Genomic DNA, 22,817 nt, shown 5'->3' with positions numbered 1-22,817 from the left:
AAAGTAGCAAATTGACAAACGCAAACAAAACACAGCATCAAAATACAGAACGAAAGTGCCCGGCGTTATAACGAAAGTGCATAACGAAAGTGCATGTGTATGCAAATGCAAATCGCCAAAAACGGGCCAAACTTGCGCCCTCTAGGAGTTAAGTAGGAGTTAAGACCCAGATCTTGGCTGAATAGCGTCGCCTAATGCGTTTGCATGCTAAAAAAACGTAAATAACCTTGGTTGTGACAGATTGCTACAGTTGAGATCGTGGTGGGGAAAGAAGGGGAGGGGGGGGAATACAGAAACGTGCTCTGCATTCTACTTTCAATTTACTTGTACTGTTCATCAAAATTAAATTAAATGTACAAATTCCGTTTTATTTTCAGTTTACTGTTTTTTTTAAAATCAATATACAAATTGAAACAAAGAATGCAGGTTGTATATGAATCAAATTTATTGAACCTCAATGCAGATAGCAGTTTTTTTCTGCGTTGTAGTTGCATAAATGATTGAAATAAGTCAGTGATTTTTTTTTTAATATATATATATATATAAATAGATGATAGTCCAGCTGTCTTGTTGTTTTTGCATCACAGTTGCATTGAATAAGTAGGTGATAGTCCAGCTATCTTGGAACAAATTATTGCACAGTTGTTTTTGCATCGCAGTTGCATTGAATAAGTAGGTGATAGTCCAGCTATCTTGGAACAAATTATTGCAGAGTTGTTTTTGCATCGCAGTTGCATTGAATAAGTAGGTGATAGTCCAGCTATCTTGGAACAAATTATTGCACAGTTGTTATTGCATCGCAGTTGCATTGAATAAGTAGGTGATAGTCCAGCTATCTTGGAACAAATTATTGCACAGTTGTTTTTGCATCGCAGTTGCATTGAATAAGTAGGTGATAGTCCAGCTATCTTGGAACAAATTATTGCACAGTTGTTTTTGCATTGCAGTTGCATTGAATAAATAAGAGATAGTCCAGCTATCCTTGAATAAGTGAATTGCCAGCTAACCAAGCTATTGCACACTTCCCTTGCATTGTTTGTTGCATTAATGACAGTCCAGCTGTCTGTGTATAAATATATGATGACAGTCCAGCTGTCTTTGTATAATTAAATAAAAAATGACACTCCAGCTGTCGAGAATAATGTCATTTTGGGAAGACACAGTCCTTATTTATACTGCCCTCACTGTTGTTGTTGTTGTTGTTGTTCTAAGAGGGCCTTCATTCGTTCCTTCCAGGCTAAGTACGTCAGGCCCTCTGCGTTGTCAGGGCAGTATGTATGGCCACGGTAGCCGCTATGACCCGCCTGGATGTTGCGTGGTTTTCCACATTTCTTACAGTTGTTTGTTTTTCTGGTCCTCTTAGCCACAACCGGAGCTGGTGTAGTTGACTGTGGAAGTGGTTGGGACCAGGGTGGAAAACCTGGTATTGGGGTCATCACCGTGGGTGCGAAGGTGGTCCACTGGGCGGGTGCTGGTGCCAACTGGTGCGGCAGAATGCCAGGTGGAAAAAATCCAACAGGTTGTGGGACCACGACCACTTGTTTGGACTGTGTCTCTGTTGCGCGGGCTGGCTTCATCTTCTTCTTCTTCTTCTTCTTCCCATCTCTTCTCAGCACCGCAGTGCCTGTGGTGTCTTTAGGCAGGTGGTACTGGTGCGGTGTTCCAGAGGGCACTGGCAGCCGCGGTAGCAGCTGCCTGGCAGCAGGCAGCGGTGTTGTTGCTGTTGCAGGAGGAGCGGGCAGGGACATCCCCTGTAGAAGGGAGGCCCTGTACTGCTCATCTGTAGTCCTGTTGTGCCTATGGAAGAAAAGAAAAAAAAAGAATAATCAGGAAATAATCTTTAAATATTCTTAAATCTGAAAGAAAATAAAAAATAAAAACTGAAATGAAATTGGAAAAAAAAAAAAAAAAAAGCACTAGCAATATCATTGTATCAGTTTAATTGGTGACTTTTCAGGAATCTAATTTAAGTGAGGAATTAACATTTTACAATGTTGCTGTGACAGTCGAGTCAGTTGAGAAATTACCATGTATGTAGTGTCCTCATGTTTATGGAGAAGAGCTGGAGGGTTGTTTTTTCCATCACACGGGCGTTGTTGAAAAGGAGCCTGGTGATCCTCTCATAGTCCCGCATGATGACTCCCCACGGGTGTTGTCTTTTGCCTCCCTTCCACGGAGCATCATGGGCCTCCATTAGTTGCATTATGACGGCCTCCACTACCCTGGATTCGGAAGGCTCACGCGCAGGGGTGCCAGTCCCCAGCATGCACCTGAAAGTACAAAGGAAAAACTTAATTTTTTCTTGTATTATTATTATTATTATTATTATTATTTGGTCTATTTCATGCCAATATCTTCTGAAAAATAAGTGTTAATACAATCTTAGCTGAAAAAAAAAAAAAAAAAACTTACTTCTTGACACTCTCCACCCCAGGAGTGATGGTGTTCTTGGAAGAGGCAAATCGCCCCTTTGTGTGCCTCCTCTTGAAGTGTGGAGTGTAACGGAGGCGTTGTTTGTCCATTTCTGGCAACGCCTCCCAGTGGTGGATTATCTTCTCCACATCTTCGGTTAGGAGGCACTCCCTCTCGATGGTACGTAGGGAGACGAGTACAGAAGCCAGCTTCGTTACGGCATCATAACCGGGGATATGATGTCTGTCCACTGACTCTGAAGTCTCATCTACCTTGGGTGTTGGTTCTTCAAGGGGCACCTCTTCTGGAAAGTAAAAAAAAAATATGCCGATATAATGAGGGGGGAGGGGAAAAAAGAAATATCACCTGAAAAAAAAAAAAAATAAATAAAATAACCTTGTGTGAACAGAACAGGGCAACTGACTTGCATAGCTACATATCTGGAATTAACATATAAAGAAAAATAATAATAATAATAAAGAAATAATAATAATAATTACAATAGTAATAATCTAAAAATTTACCTTCTCTGGGTGGAGAGGTATTGGTTGCCTCTGTCACGGAGGAGGTGTGTGGTCTGGGAGGGATGTGGAATACAGGGTCCTCGTCAGCATCTGCAATTGTGGGATCACAGTCTTCAGAGAACCCCTCATCATCAGCATCTTCCTCCACTGTCTCGACAACCTCCTCCTCGGGTGCATCTGGGTCCAGTTTTACAGGTTCTAGGGCCTTTCCCGTCTGATCGAGCAGGTACTCGCACCCTAGAAGCTCACCTGGAAGTAAAGAGAGAAATGAGAGAATTATTAGTAGCAGGCCTCATTTTTTTTTTCATGTATTTATTTATTTATTTATTTATTTATTTTTTCCAAAAATAATTTCTTGGCTGCAATTACATCTAAACTAATTATATTCCTATAAATTACACGAAACCTAAATCACTTTAATTACCAGTGTATTTCCTGGGGACCACAGCATTTGGCACGATGGTATTGCCAAGCACCCGTTCTCCCAGATGGTTCACTGCCTGGACGAGCTGTCCATCATAGCAGCGAAGTTCGGTGTCCCCATTGTCAATTGCGGCCAGCGCACGATCCTGGTTCCACCGAACAATTCCTTCCAGGATGTAGGCTTGGAAATTTGTGGCAGAGGCACTTTGTCCTGTTAAAAACAAGAAAAAAGGGAGAAAATTAGCTGCAAGTGTTCAATAACCACAAATTTTCAACAAAAATGTTAAGTTTAATTTAACAAGTACCAATGCATCAAAATTAAGTCAGTCTAAAGTGATTTTAAATCTACTTTCAGGTAACCAAGCAGTCTGTCGGTGTGTGTGGTTGTGCTTACCGGGAATGAATCTAACAATATGAGAATGGAAGCTCTCCAGGGAAACTGAGCCCCTCGCACACCTGTAGACCTTCAGCTCCTTCCCGCCCTTCCTCAGAGTTCCAGTCTGGGTGTACAGAGAGACCCCTTCGACGTCCTGGAGGCATGGTATGTGGCGCTGTTGAGAGGCCCACATGTCTTGCACTCTCTCGTGATCAAGGAGAGGTACTCCTAGCGCGTCGCACCCCTGATCACTGTCCAGCGTGTCGACCAGCGACTGCAAGAGACGAGTGGTTTCAGCTACACCGCGGGTGCGGCGACGGCAGTGTTTCTCTAACTCCTTGCGCGAGATGTGCTGCATGATGTTGTCTGGGCTGACGCCAGCGCCCTGTAGTTGTAGTTGGCCCAGCTTGGCATCTCGAAGTGCTGCCAGATCATCTGCGTCCCACTCAAAAATGCAGGCAGACAACTTCTTCATGAAGACGGCGTATAGTGGGTGGCTTTCCGTGGTGACACAGGAGGCGAACCTGCGCATGAAGTGCCACACGTCCAGTCGCACCACCAGATGGGGCCAGCCAGCAAACAGCTTCTTGACATTGCAGGGACCGGAGGTGGAGCAGCAGTCCCTGTCAACATACATCACCTTGGGTGGAGGCTGTTCACTGAGCTGGTACCGCCTCACGAGGCCCTGGGCCATCTTGGTCAGGCCAGCTCCCTCCTGAGCAGTGAGTACTGAGGTCAGTACCTGGCCGTGTTCATTGCCCACGTTGGTGCACCAGGCAGCTGAGCCTGCAGCCTCTCCTGCCAGCTTTTTGGCTACCTGAAAAACGGAGGGGGGAAATATGACACTTAATACATTTTCTTAAAGAAATTTTTTTTTTTTTTTTTTTTTTTTGTGTGTGTGTTTTGTTGTTTTGTTTTCAAAACTGTTCACTGTACAAAGTTTAAGAGAGCAAATCAGAACAAAAACTGTACATACCTTTTTGGTGGAGTCCATCTTCAAGACGGATCCAAAGGTGGAGGTCACCTTGGCTTTGATCTCATCAAGCCTCAACAACACGTCACGGACCAGCACAGTTTGTAGCCATGCTGGCCCCGGGAGTCTTTCAAAGGGTAACGGCTGAAGAGGACTTGTTCTCTGCACAAGGGATGAGCTGGCAAACTTGTCTACAACTGAGAGGAAATTGGCTACCCTGCTTAGCCAATCCCTGGTGTGCTGCTCACACAGTTGCTTACTCAGCCGAGTAGTGCTGTTCCCAAGAGATCGCTCTCTCAGGAGAGAAACTACCCGGGTAGAGCAAGAGTACCTGCAACAAAGAATCAAGAACAGAATAAGTTATAAATGTAAAGACAGAGTTATTTTGTCCGCTGAAATAGATTTTCAAATGAACTGATATTAAATGCAAGAATTCCATAAATTAAAAAAAGAAAAAAAAAGAAAAGTTTTGAAATTACCTGTATGTGAGCAGTGCTGGAAATTTCCCCCTTGTCGCCACGTCCAGCTGTTGGAGGATTTCCCCACTCCAACCCGCATACTTCTTGTGACAGGCGCCGCACTCCAGGTACTCAGTGCCCATGTAAAAGTAGCCATCGATGTCAAGGACGCGGCGGACAGTCTTGAAGAAACCGCAGGATGTTAACTGGCGACCCTTGCATGATGGCACAGAGCAAGACAGCTGAGCCCTGAACATGCGGCGTGGCATCCAGAGGAAGAAGGGGTGGGTGAAGAAAGGCCCTGCTGTTCTAGGGGGCTGGGCGTGGACCAGTCTGGGTGATGGTGGGTGCCACCACAGCTGCAGCTCTTGCTTCAGTTGGCCCCGGCGGGTGGTAAACAAGGCACGGGAAACCCACTGTGCTTCATGTGGTGGCAGGCTGGCCTTCCATGACAGAGGGATCAGATCAGTGTCATCCACGGGCACTGGAACAAGTGAAGAGCAATAAGTACAAAATAATAGAGGGGGAAACCTGAAATAAAAGAAAATCATGAACATATATCACACTTTACAAGAGCTGACATACTTTCTCATTACTTTTAAAAATTACTCATTCTTACTTATCATGTATCTTCTGCATTGGAGGTTATTAAAAGTAACAGATTAATCACTGCTTGGACTTTGTTTACTTTATGGTCAATAGTTATCATTTAAATACATCCTCATATCTTTAACCTTATCACCCACAAACAAAAAAAAGTTATTGCATGTTCAGCTCTTTTATGCTAATCTACAGGCAATACAAACACCAACCACCTCACAGTAAGGAACCCACAGTAATGCAGAAAAAAAAAAAAAGGAAAGCGAAAAAGCGAAAAAGAAAACAAAACCAAAGTGCTGCTGCTGCTGCTGTGCTGTCACCTTCCAAAACATATAAAAAGAAAACACACCACATGCTACAAGTGTCAGTGAATAAGCCACGTGTGCATTAATAATAAATAAAACAATAAAACTCTGAAAGCTTGATTTCAAACTCACCAACACCTGTCCTCCAAAGACTGTGAAAAGAAAACAGGTACAAGAACAATAGAACACTCTTAATGTTTTACATTCTGTTTTACACTATTTTCTTTCATTACACTTTGCGCGATTAATTTTATAAAAAATCTTAAAATTCACAATCTAAGCTGTGCAGATTTTCATGAAGGAATTCTTCTTGTCATCATCACCTTGGCAGGAGGGCTGGGGCGGTATGTGATATGTCACAGACAAAACACTTAATGTAAGGTCAGCAGCTAGGAGTTAACTTTTTGCTCACTGAAAATTGACTGGTTAATTTCCAAATTGAATTGACTGGTTAATTTCCAAATTGAATCCCAGCTGTGACCTCAAATTGTTCATGGAAAAGAAACAAAAAGTCTTTACCTGAATCTGGCAGGGAGCTCTGCCTTTTGGTCTCCTGTTGGGGTATGGTGTCAGGAGCGGCAGCTGTACTGGTGCCAGCACCAGCTGAGGCAGGGACAGGTAGCTCTGGGCGTTCCAAGTCGCTCACTTCCTCAGGGTCTACGGCTGTCGCTTTAAATGAACAAAATTAGAATATACTGAAGTAAAAGTGGCAACAACTGTAAAAAGATGTTAGAAAGCTACTCTTAAAACAAGGGTCCTTACGTCAATGAAATTACCATGAATTACATTTACCTCTGGTGGTGGGTTTAGGTTTCTTGGCAACGGCGGTGTTGGTGCTGTCTGGGGCAGGAAGGGGGGCGTCCACCACTTCCACATCCTCAGACTTGGGCAGGGTCGCCGTTGCTGGAAAAAAAAAAAAATGAATAACGGAATAAATACACTGATACAGAAGCACACATCAACTATTAAATTTGAAAAAAAAAAAAAAAAAATGTGTGTAATAATACATGTGTCATTTACCTCTTCTTGATTTCTTAAGATTGGGTGTTGGCCCTGGGGGACCAAGCTGTCTCTTCACTCCAGCTTTGAGCCCTGCTGGTGACAGATGACTGCCGACCATGAGGCTCTGAAGTGAGCTGGAGGATACTGGGACAGGCTTGGCAGGTGGTGTGGGTTTTGCCTGCCTCTCCTTGGTCTTGGCAGCAATAGCCTCCCGACCCTGGGGGAACAGCTCAAGGTACTCCTATGTGAAGTCAATAAAGGTGATTAAGACAGGTACCCTGACAATAAAGGCATTGTCCAATTGAAATGAATGTTAATTACTATCATCTCTTTCAATAATGGAAACTAGTACAACTGATTTATATTACTGTGTGTGCTAAGATACAAACAATGCGTTGTACCTTTCCTGGGAGGTGACCTTCAGTCCGACTAGTTTGTGTTACAAGACCACTTTAACAATACTAGATATCAGTGACTTGAGGACAGATATGTCAGATACTTAAACTATGATGTTTGTCTGTATCCACAGTAACTGAATACTTGAAGTATTATTCACCACAAACCAGTATAACACCAATGAAAGACTTATAAAAGACATGGGGAGGGGGGGGGGGGGGTGCAGACAACTAACCTTACACCATGGGGCATTACTTTCAATCTTTCAATACCTTACACATTACATATAGTAAGGCAATCAAAAAAGATTTAAAAGGAAAGATTTTACCTTGAGCTTGTATTTGTTCACACCCAGCGGGCCGGGGTGTGGAGTCTCCCTGCTCAGACTCTCTGCCAAGTAGGCGGCATACCCCAGGGAGTTCTCGACCAGCCACCGGAAGGTCTGCCCCCGGTATTTTCCAAACTGCAGCCTGTGATGCCCCAGAAGGTGTTTCTTGTCGGTGACATCCAGGCCGAGCTGGATGACTGCAGACCTGGCCTCCTCCGCAACCTTCTCCGGTGGTTTGGCAGCGGCGGTGAGGGAGGCAGTGGCTGCAGAAGCAGCAGCCCTCCTCGCGGCGTTACTCTCACCGAGCGTCAGTGCTCCATCCGACCTCCTCCTGAACACTGGGTCGCTTGATCTGGTCGAGGGGAGTGGCGTTTTCGGTTCATCTGCAAAGAAATCCAGACATGTCATGTCGAGCACCCACCCACGTGGATTTTTCCCGCGAAAAGGTAATTATTGCGATAAAAGCGGAAAGGTGCAACTGGTTGCGCCGACTGATACGTCGGCGTGCTCGGTACTACTTGAGCTTTTCATCGGTGTCGGTGTTTAAATTATCTAGTCCGTTTAAAGCGAGCAACGGGCAGGTGAATCGCTGAGTCGAGAGAAAACTTACCTCTTGTCGCCATGTTGAATAGCTTGTGCTTGACGACTCCTGTACCACGTGACCTCTTTTCTGCGGCCGTAATTCGCTGATTTCGCCTACGTCATCGCTGATTTTCGACCAGATCGCTGATTTTGGGTTTGTGATTGGTTGGAATCGCTGATTTGAGGAAAATCAGCGATGACGTATGCATGAGTCGTCATGTGATTCGGGGTCACTCTACAGAGAAGCTACGCATGTCCCCTGCGCAAAGGAACCCACTCAATCTTCTCTGTCGGCCCAGCGCAAAAAAGAAAAAAAGAAAAAGGCAAAAAATGCGAAAATTACGCCAAAAATCCCGGGGCGGATGGGGCAATTTCGGCGCGCAACTTGGCACCAGATGCGTTTCAAGCCCCAAAAACGATTAAAAACGTTAGTGCGCACCTGGAATGTTTGCCGTGGCCGGGTGAATGGTTCCCCCCTAAAGAAAGGACCCCACGCCTAGTTCCTGTAAACATTGCGGTTTGTTGTGGTCACATGACCGTGTCACAGTAGCCGACGGCCAAATGACCGTTAACATCGTCAAAAAAGGCCCTTCTCCTGCTCCTGCAGTTGAGAAATGTGCTACAAAGTAGCAAATTGACAAACGCAAACAAAACACAGCATCAAAATACAGAACGAAAGTGCCCGGCGTTATAACGAAAGTGCATAACGAAAGTGCATGTGTATGCAAATGCAAATCGCCAAAAACGGGCCAAACTTGCGCCCTCTAGGAGTTAAGTAGGAGTTAAGACCCAGATCTTGGCTGAATAGCGTCGCCTAATGCGTTTGCATGCTAAAAAAACGTAAATAACCTTGGTTGTGACAGATTGCTACAGTTGAGATCGTGGTGGGGAAAGAAGGGGAGGGGGGGGAATACAGAAACGTGCTCTGCATTCTACTTTCAATTTACTTGTACTGTTCATCAAAATTAAATTAAATGTACAAATTCCGTTTTATTTTCAGTTTACTGTTTTTTTTAAAATCAATATACAAATTGAAACAAAGAATGCAGGTTGTATATGAATCAAATTTATTGAACCTCAATGCAGATAGCAGTTTTTTTCTGCGTTGTAGTTGCATAAATGATTGAAATAAGTCAGTGATTTTTTTTTTAATATATATATATATATATAAATAGATGATAGTCCAGCTGTCTTGTTGTTTTTGCATCACAGTTGCATTGAATAAGTAGGTGATAGTCCAGCTATCTTGGAACAAATTATTGCACAGTTGTTTTTGCATCGCAGTTGCATTGAATAAGTAGGTGATAGTCCAGCTATCTTGGAACAAATTATTGCAGAGTTGTTTTTGCATCGCAGTTGCATTGAATAAGTAGGTGATAGTCCAGCTATCTTGGAACAAATTATTGCACAGTTGTTATTGCATCGCAGTTGCATTGAATAAGTAGGTGATAGTCCAGCTATCTTGGAACAAATTATTGCACAGTTGTTTTTGCATCGCAGTTGCATTGAATAAGTAGGTGATAGTCCAGCTATCTTGGAACAAATTATTGCACAGTTGTTTTTGCATTGCAGTTGCATTGAATAAATAAGAGATAGTCCAGCTATCCTTGAATAAGTGAATTGCCAGCTAACCAAGCTATTGCACACTTCCCTTGCATTGTTTGTTGCATTAATGACAGTCCAGCTGTCTGTGTATAAATATATGATGACAGTCCAGCTGTCTTTGTATAATTAAATAAAAAATGACACTCCAGCTGTCGAGAATAATGTCATTTTGGGAAGACACAGTCCTTATTTATACTGCCCTCACTGTTGTTGTTGTTGTTGTTGGTCTAAGAGGGCCTTCATTCGTTCTTCCAGGCTAAGTACGTCAGGCCCTCTGCGTTGTCAGGGCAGTATGTATGGCCACGTAGCCGCTATGACCCGCCTGGATGTTGCGTGGTTTTCCACATTTCTTAACAGTTGTTTGTTTTTCTGGTCCCTCTTAGCCACAACCGGAGCTGGTGTAGTTGACTGTGGAAGTGGTTGGGACCAGGGTGGAAAACCTGGTATTGGGGTCATCACCGTGGGTGCGAAGGTGGTCCACTGGGCGGGTGCTGGTGCCAACTGGTGCGGCAGAATGCCAGGTGGAAAAAATCCAACAGGTTGTGGGACCACGACCACTTGTTTGGACTGTGTCTCTGTTGCGCGGGCTGGCTTCATCTTCTTCTTCTTCTTCTTCTTCCCATCTCTTCTCAGCACCGCAGTGCCTGTGGTGTCTTTAGGCAGGTGGTACTGGTGCGGTGTTCCAGAGGGCACTGGCAGCCGCGGTAGCAGCTGCCTGGCAGCAGGCAGCGGTGTTGTTGCTGTTGCAGGAGGAGCGGGCAGGGACATCCCCTGTAGAAGGGAGGCCCTGTACTGCTCATCTGTAGTCCTGTTGTGCCTATGGAAGAAAAGAAAAAAAAAGAATAATCAGGAAATAATCTTTAAATATTCTTAAATCTGAAAGAAAATAAAAAATAAAAACTGAAATGAAATTGGAAAAAAAAAAAAAAAAAAGCACTAGCAATATCATTGTATCAGTTTAATTGGTGACTTTTCAGGAATCTAATTTAAGTGAGGAATTAACATTTTACAATGTTGCTGTGACAGTCGAGTCAGTTGAGAAATTACCATGTATGTAGTGTCCTCATGTTTATGGAGAAGAGCTGGAGGGTTGTTTTTTCCATCACACGGGCGTTGTTGAAAAGGAGCCTGGTGATCCTCTCATAGTCCCGCATGATGACTCCCCACGGGTGTTGTCTTTTGCCTCCCTTCCACGGAGCATCATGGGCCTCCATTAGTTGCATTATGACGGCCTCCACTACCCTGGATTCGGAAGGCTCACGCGCAGGGGTGCCAGTCCCCAGCATGCACCTGAAAGTACAAAGGAAAAACTTAATTTTTTCTTGTATTATTATTATTATTATTATTATTATTTGGTCTATTTCATGCCAATATCTTCTGAAAAATAAGTGTTAATACAATCTTAGCTGAAAAAAAAAAAAAAAAAACTTACTTCTTGACACTCTCCACCCCAGGAGTGATGGTGTTCTTGGAAGAGGCAAATCGCCCCTTTGTGTGCCTCCTCTTGAAGTGTGGAGTGTAACGGAGGCGTTGTTTGTCCATTTCTGGCAACGCCTCCCAGTGGTGGATTATCTTCTCCACATCTTCGGTTAGGAGGCACTCCCTCTCGATGGTACGTAGGGAGACGAGTACAGAAGCCAGCTTCGTTACGGCATCATAACCGGGGATATGATGTCTGTCCACTGACTCTGAAGTCTCATCTACCTTGGGTGTTGGTTCTTCAAGGGGCACCTCTTCTGGAAAGTAAAAAAAAAATATGCCGATATAATGAGGGGGGAGGGGAAAAAAGAAATATCACCTGAAAAAAAAAAAAAATAAATAAAATAACCTTGTGTGAACAGAACAGGGCAACTGACTTGCATAGCTACATATCTGGAATTAACATATAAAGAAAAATAATAATAATAATAAAGAAATAATAATAATAATTACAATAGTAATAATCTAAAAATTTACCTTCTCTGGGTGGAGAGGTATTGGTTGCCTCTGTCACGGAGGAGGTGTGTGGTCTGGGAGGGATGTGGAATACAGGGTCCTCGTCAGCATCTGCAATTGTGGGATCACAGTCTTCAGAGAACCCCTCATCATCAGCATCTTCCTCCACTGTCTCGACAACCTCCTCCTCGGGTGCATCTGGGTCCAGTTTTACAGGTTCTAGGGCCTTTCCCGTCTGATCGAGCAGGTACTCGCACCCTAGAAGCTCACCTGGAAGTAAAGAGAGAAATGAGAGAATTATTAGTAGCAGGCCTCATTTTTTTTTTCATGTATTTATTTATTTATTTATTTATTTATTTTTTCCAAAAATAATTTCTTGGCTGCAATTACATCTAAACTAATTATATTCCTATAAATTACACGAAACCTAAATCACTTTAATTACCAGTGTATTTCCTGGGGACCACAGCATTTGGCACGATGGTATTGCCAAGCACCCGTTCTCCCAGATGGTTCACTGCCTGGACGAGCTGTCCATCATAGCAGCGAAGTTCGGTGTCCCCATTGTCAATTGCGGCCAGCGCACGATCCTGGTTCCACCGAACAATTCCTTCCAGGATGTAGGCTTGGAAATTTGTGGCAGAGGCACTTTGTCCTGTTAAAAACAAGAAAAAAGGGAGAAAATTAGCTGCAAGTGTTCAATAACCACAAATTTTCAACAAAAATGTTAAGTTTAATTTAACAAGTACCAATGCATCAAAATTAAGTCAGTCTAAAGTGATTTTAAATCTACTTTCAGGTAACCAAGCAGTCTGTCGGTGTGTGTGGTTGTGCTTACCGGGAATGAATCTAACAATATGAGAATGGAAGCTCTCCAGGGAAACTGAGCCCCTCGCACACCTGTAGACCTTCAGCTCCTTCCCGCCCTTCCTCAGAGTTCCAGTCTGGGTGTACAGAGAGACCCCTTCGACGTCCTGGAGGCATGGTATGTGGCGCTGTTGAGAGGCCCACATGTCTTGCACTCTCTCGTGATCAAGGAGAGGTACTCCTAGCGCGTCGCACCCCTGATCACTGTCCAGCGTGTCGACCAGCGACTGCAAGAGACGAGTGGTTTCAGCTACACCGCGGGTGCGGCGACGGCAGTGTTTCTCTAACTCCTTGCGCGAGATGTGCTGCATGATGTTGTCTGGGCTGACGCCAGCGCCCTGTAGTTGTAGTTGGCCCAGCTTGGCATCTCGAAGTGCTGCCAGATCATCTGCGTCCCACTCAAAAATGCAGGCAGACAACTTCTTCATGAAGACGGCGTATAGTGGGTGGCTTTCCGTGGTGACACAGGAGGCGAACCTGCGCATGAAGTGCCACACGTCCAGTCGCACCACCAGATGGGGCCAGCCAGCAAACAGCTTCTTGACATTGCAGGGACCGGAGGTGGAGCAGCAGTCCCTGTCAACATACATCACCTTGGGTGGAGGCTGTTCACTGAGCTGGTACCGCCTCACGAGGCCCTGGGCCATCTTGGTCAGGCCAGCTCCCTCCTGAGCAGTGAGTACTGAGGTCAGTACCTGGCCGTGTTCATTGCCCACGTTGGCTGCACCAGGCAGCTGAGCCTGCAGCCTCTCCTGCCAGCTTTTTGGCTACCTGAAAAACGGAGGGGGGAAATATGACACTTAATACATTTTCTTAAAGAAATTTTTTTTTTTTTTTTTTTTTTTTTGTGTGTGTGTTTTGTTGTTTTGTTTTCAAAACTGTTCACTGTACAAAGTTTAAGAGAGCAAATCAGAACAAAAACTGTACATACCTTTTTGGTGGAGTCCATCTTCAAGACGGATCCAAAGGTGGAGGTCACCTTGGCTTTGATCTCATCAAGCCTCAACAACACGTCACGGACCAGCACAGTTTGTAGCCATGCTGGCCCCGGGAGTCTTTCAAAGGGTAACGGCTGAAGAGGACTTGTTCTCTGCACAAGGGATGAGCTGGCAAACTTGTCTACAACTGAGAGGAAATTGGCTACCCTGCTTAGCCAATCCCTGGTGTGCTGCTCACACAGTTGCTTACTCAGCCGAGTAGTGCTGTTCCCAAGAGATCGCTCTCTCAGGAGAGAAACTACCCGGGTAGAGCAAGAGTACCTGCAACAAAGAATCAAGAACAGAATAAGTTATAAATGTAAAGACAGAGTTATTTTGTCCGCTGAAATAGATTTTCAAATGAACTGATATTAAATGCAAGAATTCCATAAATTAAAAAAAGAAAAAAAAAGAAAAGTTTTGAAATTACCTGTATGTGAGCAGTGCTGGAAATTTCCCCCTTGTCGCCACGTCCAGCTGTTGGAGGATTTCCCCACTCCAACCCGCATACTTCTTGTGACAGGCGCCGCACTCCAGGTACTCAGTGCCCATGTAAAAGTAGCCATCGATGTCAAGGACGCGGGCGGACAGTCTTGAAGAAACCGCAGGATGTTAACTGGCGACCCTTGCATGATGGGCACAGAGCAAGACAGCTGAGCCCTGAACATGCGGCGTGGCATCCAGAGGAAGAAGGGGTGGGGTGAAGAAAGGCCCTGCTGTTCTAGGGGGCTGGGCGTGGACCAGTCTGGGTGATGGTGGGTGCCACCACAGCTGCAGCTCTTGCTTCAGTTGGCCCCGGCGGGTGGTAAACAAGGCACGGGAAACCCACTGTGCTTCATGTGGTGGCAGGCTGGCCTTCCATGACAGAGGGATCAGATCAGTGTCATCCACGGGCACTGGAACAAGTGAAGAGCAATAAGTACAAAATAATAGAGGGGGGAAACCTGAAATAAAAGAAAATCATGAACATATATCACACTTTACAAGAGCTGACATACTTTCTCATTACTTTTAAAAATTACTCATTCTTACTTATCATGTATCTTCTGCATTGGAGGTTATTAAAAGTAACAGATTAATCACTGCTTGGACTTTGTTTACTTTATGGTCAATAGTTATCATTTAAATACATCCTCATATCTTTAACCTTATCACCCACAAACAAAAAAAAGTTATTGCATGTTCAGCTCTTTTATGCTAATCTACAGGCAATACAAACACCAACCACCTCACAGTAAGGAACCCACAGTAATGCAGAAAAAAAAAAAAAGGAAAGCGAAAAGCGAAAAAGAAAACAAAACCAAAGTGCTGCTGCTGCTGCTGTGCTGTCACCTTCCAAAACATATAAAAAGAAAACACACCACATGCTACAAGTGTCAGTGAATAAGCCACGTGTGCATTAATAATAAATAAAACAATAAAACTCTGAAAGCTTGATTTCAAACTCACCAACACCTGTCCTCCAAAGACTGTGAAAAGAAAACAGGTACAAGTACTATATGTAATGTGTAAGGTATTGAAAGATTGAAAGTAATGCCCCATGGTGTAAGGTTAGTTGTCTGCACCCCCCCCCCCCCCTCCCCATGTCTTTTATAAGTCTTTCATTGGTGTTATACTGGTTTGTGGTGAATAATACTTCAAGTATTCAGTTACTGTGGATACAGACAAACATCATAGTTTAAGTATCTGACATATCTGTCCTCAAGTCACTGATATCTAGTATTGTTAAAGTGGTCTTGTAACACAAACTAGTCGGACTGAAGGTCACCTCCCAGGAAAGGTACAACGCATTGTTTGTATCTTAGCACACACAGTAATATAAATCAGTTGTACTAGTTTCCATTATTGAAAGAGATGATAGTAATTAACATTCATTTCAATTGGACAATGCCTTTATTGTCAGGGTACCTGTCTTAATCACCTTTATTGACTTCACATAGGAGTACCTTGAGCTGTTCCCCCAGGGTCGGGAGGCTATTGCTGCCAAGACCAAGGAGAGGCAGGCAAAACCCACACCACCTGCCAAGCCTGTCCCAGTATCCTCCAGCTCACTTCAGAGCCTCATGGTCGGCAGTCATCTGTCACCAGCAGGGCTCAAAGCTGGAGTGAAGAGACAGCTTGGTCCCCCAGGGCCAACACCCAATCTTAAGAAATCAAGAAGAGGTAAATGACACATGTATTATTACACACATTTTTTTTTTTTTTTTTTCAAATTTAATAGTTGATGTGTGCTTCTGTATCAGTGTATTTATTCCGTTATTCATTTTTTTTTTTTTCCAGCAACGGCGACCCTGCCCAAGTCTGAGGATGTGGAAGTGGTGGACGCCCCCCTTCCTGCCCCAGACAGCACCAACACCGCCGTTGCCAAGAAACCTAAACCCACCACCAGAGGTAAATGTAATTCATGGTAATTTCATTGACGTAAGGACCCTTGTTTTAAGAGTAGCTTTCTAACATCTTTTTACAGTTGTTGCCACTTTTACTTCAGTATATTCTAATTTTGTTCATTTAAAGCGACAGCCGTAGACCCTGAGGAAGTGAGCGACTTGGAACGCCCAGAGCTACCTGTCCCTGCCTCAGCTGGTGCTGGCACCAGTACAGCTGCCGCTCCTGACACCATACCCCAACAGGAGACCAAAAGGCAGAGCTCCCTGCCAGATTCAGGTAAAGACTTTTTGTTTCTTTTCCATGAACAATTTGAGGTCACAGCTGGGATTCAATTTGGAAATTAACCAGTCAATTCAATTTGGAAATTAACCAGTCAATTTTCAGTGAGCAAAAAGTTAACTCCTAGCTGCTGACCTTACATTAAGTGTTTTGTCTGTGACATATCACATACCGCCCCAGCCCTCCTGCCAAGGTGATGATGACAAGAAGAATTCCTTCATGAAAATCTGCACAGCTTAGATTGTGAATTTTAAGATTTTTTATAAAATTAATCGCGCAAAGTGTAATGAAAGAAAATAGTGTAAAACAGAATGTAAAACATTAAGAGTGTTCTATTGTTCTTGTACCTGTTTTCTTTTCACAGTCTTTGGAGGACAGGTGTTGGTGAGTTTGAAATCAAGCTTTCAGAGTTTTATTGTTTTATTTATTATTAATGCACACGTGGCTTATTCACTGACACTTGTAGCATGTGGTGTGTGTTTTCTTTTTATATGTTTTGGAAGGTGACAGCACAGCAGCAGCAGCAGCACTTTGGTTTTGTTTTCTTTTTCGCTTTTTCGCTTTCCTTTTTTTTTTTTCTGCATTACTGTGGGTTCCTTACTGTGAGGTGGTTGGTGTTTGTATTGCCTGTAGATTAGCATAAAAGAGCTGAACATGCAATAACTTTTTTTTGTTTGTGGGTGATAAGGTTAAAGATATGAGGATGTATTTAAATGATAACTATTGACCATAAAGTAAACAAAGTCCAAGCAGTGATTAATCTGTTACTTTTAATAACCTCCAATGCAGAAGATACATGATAAGTAAGAATGAGTAATTTTAAAAGTAATGAGAAAGTATGTCAGCTCTTGTAAAGTGTGATATATGTTCATGATTTTCTTTTATTTCAGGTTTCCCCCTCTATTATTTTGTACTTATTGCTCTTCACTTGTTCCAGTGCCCGTGGATGACACTGATCTGATCCCTCTGTCATGGAAGGCCAGCCTGCCACCACATGAAGCACAGTGGGTTTCCCGTGCCTTGTTTACCACCCGCCGGGGCCAACTGAAGCAAGAGCTGCAGCTGTGGTGGCACCCACCATCACCCAGACTGGTCCACGCCCAGCCCCCTAGAACAGCAGGGCCTTTCTTCACCCACCCCTTCTTCCTCTGGATGCCACGCCGCATGTTCAGGGCTCAGCTGTCTTGCTCTGTGCCATCATGCAAGGGTCGCCAGTTAACATCCTGCGGTTTCTTCAAGACTGTCCGCCGCGTCCTTGACATCGATGGCTACTTTTACATGGGCACTGAGTACCTGGAGTGCGGCGCCTGTCACAAGAAGTATGCGGGTTGGAGTGGGGAAATCCTCCAACAGCTGGACGTGGCGACAAGGGGGAAATTTCCAGCACTGCTCACATACAGGTAATTTCAAAACTTTTCTTTTTTTTTCTTTTTTTAATTTATGGAATTCTTGCATTTAATATCAGTTCATTTGAAAATCTATTTCAGCGGACAAAATAACTCTGTCTTTACATTTATAACTTATTCTGTTCTTGATTCTTTGTTGCAGGTACTCTTGCTCTACCCGGGTAGTTTCTCTCCTGAGAGAGCGATCTCTTGGGAACAGCACTACTCGGCTGAGTAAGCAACTGTGTGAGCAGCACACCAGGGATTGGCTAAGCAGGGTAGCCAATTTCCTCTCAGTTGTAGACAAGTTTGCCAGCTCATCCCTTGTGCAGAGAACAAGTCCTCTTCAGCCGTTACCCTTTGAAAGACTCCCGGGGCCAGCATGGCTACAAACTGTGCTGGTCCGTGACGTGTTGTTGAGGCTTGATGAGATCAAAGCCAAGGTGACCTCCACCTTTGGATCCGTCTTGAAGATGGACTCCACCAAAAAGGTATGTACAGTTTTTGTTCTGATTTGCTCTCTTAAACTTTGTACAGTGAACAGTTTTGAAAACAAAACAACAAAACACACACACAAAAAAAAAAAAAAAAAAAAAAAATTTCTTTAAGAAAATGTATTAAGTGTCATATTTCCCCCCTCCGTTTTTCAGGTAGCCAAAAAGCTGGCAGGAGAGGCTGCAGGCTCAGCTGCCTGGTGCACCAACGTGGGCAATGAACACGGCCAGGTACTGACCTCAGTACTCACTGCTCAGGAGGGAGCTGGCCTGACCAAGATGGCCCAGGGCCTCGTGAGGCGGTACCAGCTCAGTGAACAGCCTCCACCCAAGGTGATGTATGTTGACAGGGACTGCTGCTCCACCTCCGGTCCCTGCAATGTCAAGAAGCTGTTTGCTGGCTGGCCCCATCTGGTGGTGCGACTGGACGTGTGGCACTTCATGCGCAGGTTCGCCTCCTGTGTCACCACGGAAAGCCACCCACTATACGCCGTCTTCATGAAGAAGTTGTCTGCCTGCATTTTTGAGTGGGACGCAGATGATCTGGCAGCACTTCGAGATGCCAAGCTGGGCCAACTACAACTACAGGGCGCTGGCGTCAGCCCAGACAACATCATGCAGCACATCTCGCGCAAGGAGTTAGAGAAACACTGCCGTCGCCGCACCCGCGGTGTAGCTGAAACCACTCGTCTCTTGCAGTCGCTGGTCGACACGCTGGACAGTGATCAGGGGTGCGACGCGCTAGGAGTACCTCTCCTTGATCACGAGAGAGTGCAAGACATGTGGGCCTCTCAACAGCGCCACATACCATGCCTCCAGGACGTCGAAGGGGTCCTCTCTGTACACCCAGACTGGAACTCTGAGGAAGGGCGGGAAGGAGCTGAAGGTCTACAGGTGTGCGAGGGGCTCAGTTTCCCTGGAGAGCTTCCATTCTCATATTGTTAGATTCATTCCCGGTAAGCACAACCACACACACCGACAGACTGCTTGGTTACCTGAAAGTAGATTTAAAATCACTTTAGACTGACTTAATTTTGATGCATTGGTACTTGTTAAATTAAACTTAACATTTTTGTTGAAAATTTGTGGTTATTGAACACTTGCAGCTAATTTTCTCCCTTTTTTCTTGTTTTTAACAGGACAAAGTGCCTCTGCCACAAATTTCCAAGCCTACATCCTGGAAGGAATTGTTCGGTGGAACCAGGATCGTGCGCTGGCCGCAATTGACAATGGGGACACCGAACTTCGCTGCTATGATGGACAGCTCGTCCAGGCAGTGAACCATCTGGGAGAACGGGTGCTTGGCAATACCATCGTGCCAAATGCTGTGGTCCCCAGGAAATACACTGGTAATTAAAGTGATTTAGGTTTCGTGTAATTTATAGGAATATAATTAGTTTAGATGTAATTGCAGCCAAGAAATTATTTTTGGAAAAAATAAATAAATAAATAAATAAATAAATACATGAAAAAAAAAATGAGGCCTGCTACTAATAATTCTCTCATTTCTCTCTTTACTTCCAGGTGAGCTTCTAGGGTGCGAGTACCTGCTCGATCAGACGGGAAAGGCCCTAGAACCTGTAAAACTGGACCCAGATGCACCCGAGGAGGAGGTTGTCGAGACAGTGGAGGAAGATGCTGATGATGAGGGGTTCTCTGAAGACTGTGATCCCACAATTGCAGATGCTGACGAGGACCCTGTATTCCACATCCCTCCCAGACCACACACCTCCTCCGTGACAGAGGCAACCAATACCTCTCCACCCAGAGAAGGTAAATTTTTAGATTATTACTATTGTAATTATTATTATTATTTCTTTATTATTATTATTATTTTTCTTTATATGTTAATTCCAGATATGTAGCTATGCAAGTCAGTTGCCCTGTTCTGTTCACACAAGGTTATTTTATTTATTTTTTTTTTTTTTCAGGTGATATTTCTTTTTTCCCCTCCCCCCTCATTATATCGGCATATTTTTTTTTTACTTTCCAGAAGAGGTGCCCCTTGAAGAACCAACACCCAAGGTAGATGAGACTTCAGAGTCAGTGGACAGACATCATATCCCCGGTTATGATGCCGTAACGAAGCTGGCTTCTGTACTCGTCTCCCTACGTACCATCGAGAGGGAGTGCCTCCTAACCGAAGATGTGGAGAAGATAATCCACCACTGGGAGGCGTTGCCAGAAATGGACAAACAACGCCTCCGTTACACTCCACACTTCAAGAGGAGGCACACAAAGGGGCGATTTGCCTCTTCCAAGAACACCATCACTCCTGGGGTGGAGAGTGTCAAGAAGTAAGTTTTTTTTTTTTTTTTTTTCAGCTAAGATTGTATTAACACTTATTTTTCAGAAGATATTGGCATGAAATAGACCAAATAATAATAATAATAATAATAATAATACAAGAAAAAATTAAGTTTTTCCTTTGTACTTTCAGGTGCATGCTGGGGACTGGCACCCCTGCGCGTGAGCCTTCCGAATCCAGGGTAGTGGAGGCCGTCATAATGCAACTAATGGAGGCCCATGATGCTCCGTGGAAGGGAGGCAAAAGACAACACCCGTGGGGAGTCATCATGCGGGACTATGAGAGGATCACCAGGCTCCTTTTCAACAACGCCCGTGTGATGGAAAAAACAACCCTCCAGCTCTTCTCCATAAACATGAGGACACTACATACATGGTAATTTCTCAACTGACTCGACTGTCACAGCAACATTGTAAAATGTTAATTCCTCACTTAAATTAGATTCCTGAAAAGTCACCAATTAAACTGATACAATGATATTGCTAGTGCTTTTTTTTTTTTTTTTTTCCAATTTCATTTCAGTTTTTATTTTTTATTTTCTTTCAGATTTAAGAATATTTAAAGATTATTTCCTGATTATTCTTTTTTTTTCTTTTCTTCCATAGGCACAACAGGACTACAGATGAGCAGTACAGGGCCTCCCTTCTACAGGGGATGTCCCTGCCCGCTCCTCCTGCAACAGCAACAACACCGCTGCCTGCTGCCAGGCAGCTGCTACCGCGGCTGCCAGTGCCCTCTGGAACACCGCACCAGTACCACCTGCCTAAAGACACCACAGGCACTGCGGTGCTGAGAAGAGATGGGAAGAAGAAGAAGAAGAAGAAGATGAAGCCAGCCCGCGCAACAGAGACACAGTCCAAACAAGTGGTCGTGGTCCCACAACCTGTTGGATTTTTTCCACCTGGCATTCTGCCGCACCAGTTGGCACCAGCACCCGCCCAGTGGACCACCTTCGCACCCACGGTGATGACCCCCAATACCAGGTTTTCCACCCTGGTCCCAACCACTTCCACAGTCAACTACACCAGCTCCGGTTGTGGCTAAGAGGACCAGAAAAACAAACAACTGTAAGAAATGTGGAAAACCACGCAACATCCAGGCGGGTCATAGCGGCTACCGTGGCCAATACATACTGCCCTGACAACGCAGAGGGCCTGACGTACTTAGCCTGGAAGGAACGAATGAAGGCCCTCTTAGAACAACAACAACAACAACAACAGTGAGGGCAGTATAAATAAGGACTGTGTCTTCCCAAAATGACATTATTCTCGACAGCTGGAGTGTCATTTTTTATTTAATTATACAAAGACAGCTGGACTGTCATCATATATTTATACACAGACAGCTGGACTGTCATTAATGCAACAAACAATGCAAGGGAAGTGTGCAATAGCTTGGTTAGCTGGCAATTCACTTATTCAAGGATAGCTGGACTATCTCTTATTTATTCAATGCAACTGCAATGCAAAAACAACTGTGCAATAATTTGTTCCAAGATAGCTGGACTATCACCTACTTATTCAATGCAACTGCGATGCAAAAACAACTGTGCAATAATTTGTTCCAAGATAGCTGGACTATCACCTACTTATTCAATGCAACTGCGATGCAATAACAACTGTGCAATAATTTGTTCCAAGATAGCTGGACTATCACCTACTTATTCAATGCAACTGCGATGCAAAAACAACTCTGCAATAATTTGTTCCAAGATAGCTGGACTATCACCTACTTATTCAATGCAACTGCGATGCAAAAACAACTGTGCAATAATTTGTTCCAAGATAGCTGGACTATCACCTACTTATTCAATGCAACTGTGATGCAAAAACAACAAGACAGCTGGACTATCATCTATTTATATATATATATATATATTAAAAAAAAAATCACTGACTTATTTCAATCATTTATGCAACTACAACGCAGAAAAAAACTGCTATCTGCATTGAGGTTCAATAAATTTGATTCATATACAACCTGCATTCTTTGTTTCAATTTGTATATTGATTTTAAAAAAACAGTAAACTGAAAATAAAACGGAATTTGTACATTTAATTTAATTTTGATGAACAGTACAAGTAAATTGAAAGTAGAATGCAGAGCACGTTTCTGTATTCCCCCCCCTCCCCTTCTTTCCCCACCACGATCTCAACTGTAGCAATCTGTCACAACCAAGGTTATTTACGTTTTTTTAGCA

The 22,817-nt window shown here is 44.0% G+C and overlaps 5 protein-coding genes across 7 annotated transcripts; 2 read left to right on the top strand and 3 right to left on the bottom strand.

Moving 5' to 3' along the window:
* Nucleotides 1-421: 421 nt before the first annotated feature.
* LOC147759227 (uncharacterized) lies at nt 422-6,362 on the bottom strand. 2 transcript variants are annotated; one of them, XM_086998514.1, is made up of 9 exons: nt 6,204-6,362; nt 5,188-5,650; nt 4,712-5,039; nt 3,754-4,552; nt 3,361-3,570; nt 2,937-3,185; nt 2,413-2,716; nt 2,028-2,270; nt 422-1,797 (listed from the first exon to the last, which is right to left on the bottom strand). In XM_086998514.1, exons 2-9 carry the CDS (start codon nt 5,433-5,435, stop codon nt 1,182-1,184), a joined length of 2,997 nt encoding a protein of 998 aa, XP_086854640.1. In that variant the 5' UTR covers nt 5,436-5,650; nt 6,204-6,362; the 3' UTR covers nt 422-1,181. The 2 variants fall into 2 exon arrangements, with proteins under 2 accessions (XP_086854640.1, XP_086854639.1); XM_086998513.1 differs by lacking the exon at nt 6,204-6,362 and having other exon boundaries at nt 5,188-5,741.
* LOC147759226 (uncharacterized) lies at nt 5,946-8,855 on the bottom strand. Of its 2 annotated transcripts, XM_086998519.1 has the most exons (5): nt 7,798-8,855; nt 7,092-7,314; nt 6,864-6,974; nt 6,591-6,740; nt 5,946-6,223 (listed from the first exon to the last, which is right to left on the bottom strand). In XM_086998519.1, the coding sequence occupies exons 1-5, from the start codon at nt 8,203-8,205 to the stop codon at nt 5,946-5,948; spliced, it is 1,170 nt and encodes a 389-aa protein (XP_086854645.1). In that variant the 5' UTR covers nt 8,206-8,855. The 2 variants fall into 2 exon arrangements, with proteins under 2 accessions (XP_086854645.1, XP_086854646.1); XM_086998520.1 differs by lacking the exon at nt 5,946-6,223 and having other exon boundaries at nt 6,523-6,740; nt 7,798-8,852.
* A 1,411-nt stretch (nt 8,856-10,266) lies between these two features.
* LOC147759225 (uncharacterized) lies at nt 10,267-14,340 on the bottom strand. Its single transcript, XM_086998577.1, has 8 exons — nt 14,194-14,340; nt 13,718-14,045; nt 12,758-13,553; nt 12,365-12,574; nt 11,941-12,189; nt 11,417-11,720; nt 11,032-11,274; nt 10,267-10,801 (listed from the first exon to the last, which is right to left on the bottom strand). The coding sequence occupies exons 1-8, from the start codon at nt 14,313-14,315 to the stop codon at nt 10,267-10,269; spliced, it is 2,787 nt and encodes a 928-aa protein (XP_086854703.1). The 5' UTR covers nt 14,316-14,340.
* Nucleotides 14,341-15,368: 1,028 nt separating this feature from the next.
* On the top strand, nt 15,369-17,516 carry LOC147759224 (uncharacterized). Its single transcript, XM_086998634.1, has 4 exons — nt 15,369-15,926; nt 16,044-16,154; nt 16,278-16,814; nt 17,368-17,516. Exons 1-3 carry the CDS (start codon nt 15,827-15,829, stop codon nt 16,493-16,495), a joined length of 429 nt encoding a protein of 142 aa, XP_086854760.1. The 5' UTR covers nt 15,369-15,826; the 3' UTR covers nt 16,496-16,814; nt 17,368-17,516.
* On the top strand, nt 16,898-21,661 carry LOC147759223 (uncharacterized). The gene is made up of 10 exons (XM_086998576.1): nt 16,898-16,902; nt 17,321-17,830; nt 17,979-18,306; nt 18,466-19,091; nt 19,129-19,265; nt 19,449-19,658; nt 19,834-20,082; nt 20,303-20,606; nt 20,750-20,992; nt 21,223-21,661. Exons 1-10 carry the CDS (start codon nt 16,898-16,900, stop codon nt 21,659-21,661), a joined length of 3,051 nt encoding a protein of 1,016 aa, XP_086854702.1.
* Nucleotides 21,662-22,817: the final 1,156 nt, after the last annotated feature.

This window comes from Lingula anatina, unplaced genomic scaffold, assembly GCF_051362555.1.
Source record: "Lingula anatina isolate TDL-2025a unplaced genomic scaffold, LinAna3.0 unanchor82, whole genome shotgun sequence".
In the NCBI taxonomy this organism is placed as follows: Eukaryota; Metazoa; Brachiopoda; class Lingulata; order Lingulida; family Lingulidae; genus Lingula; species Lingula anatina.
This window is presented reverse-complemented; position numbering and strand designations above follow the sequence as displayed.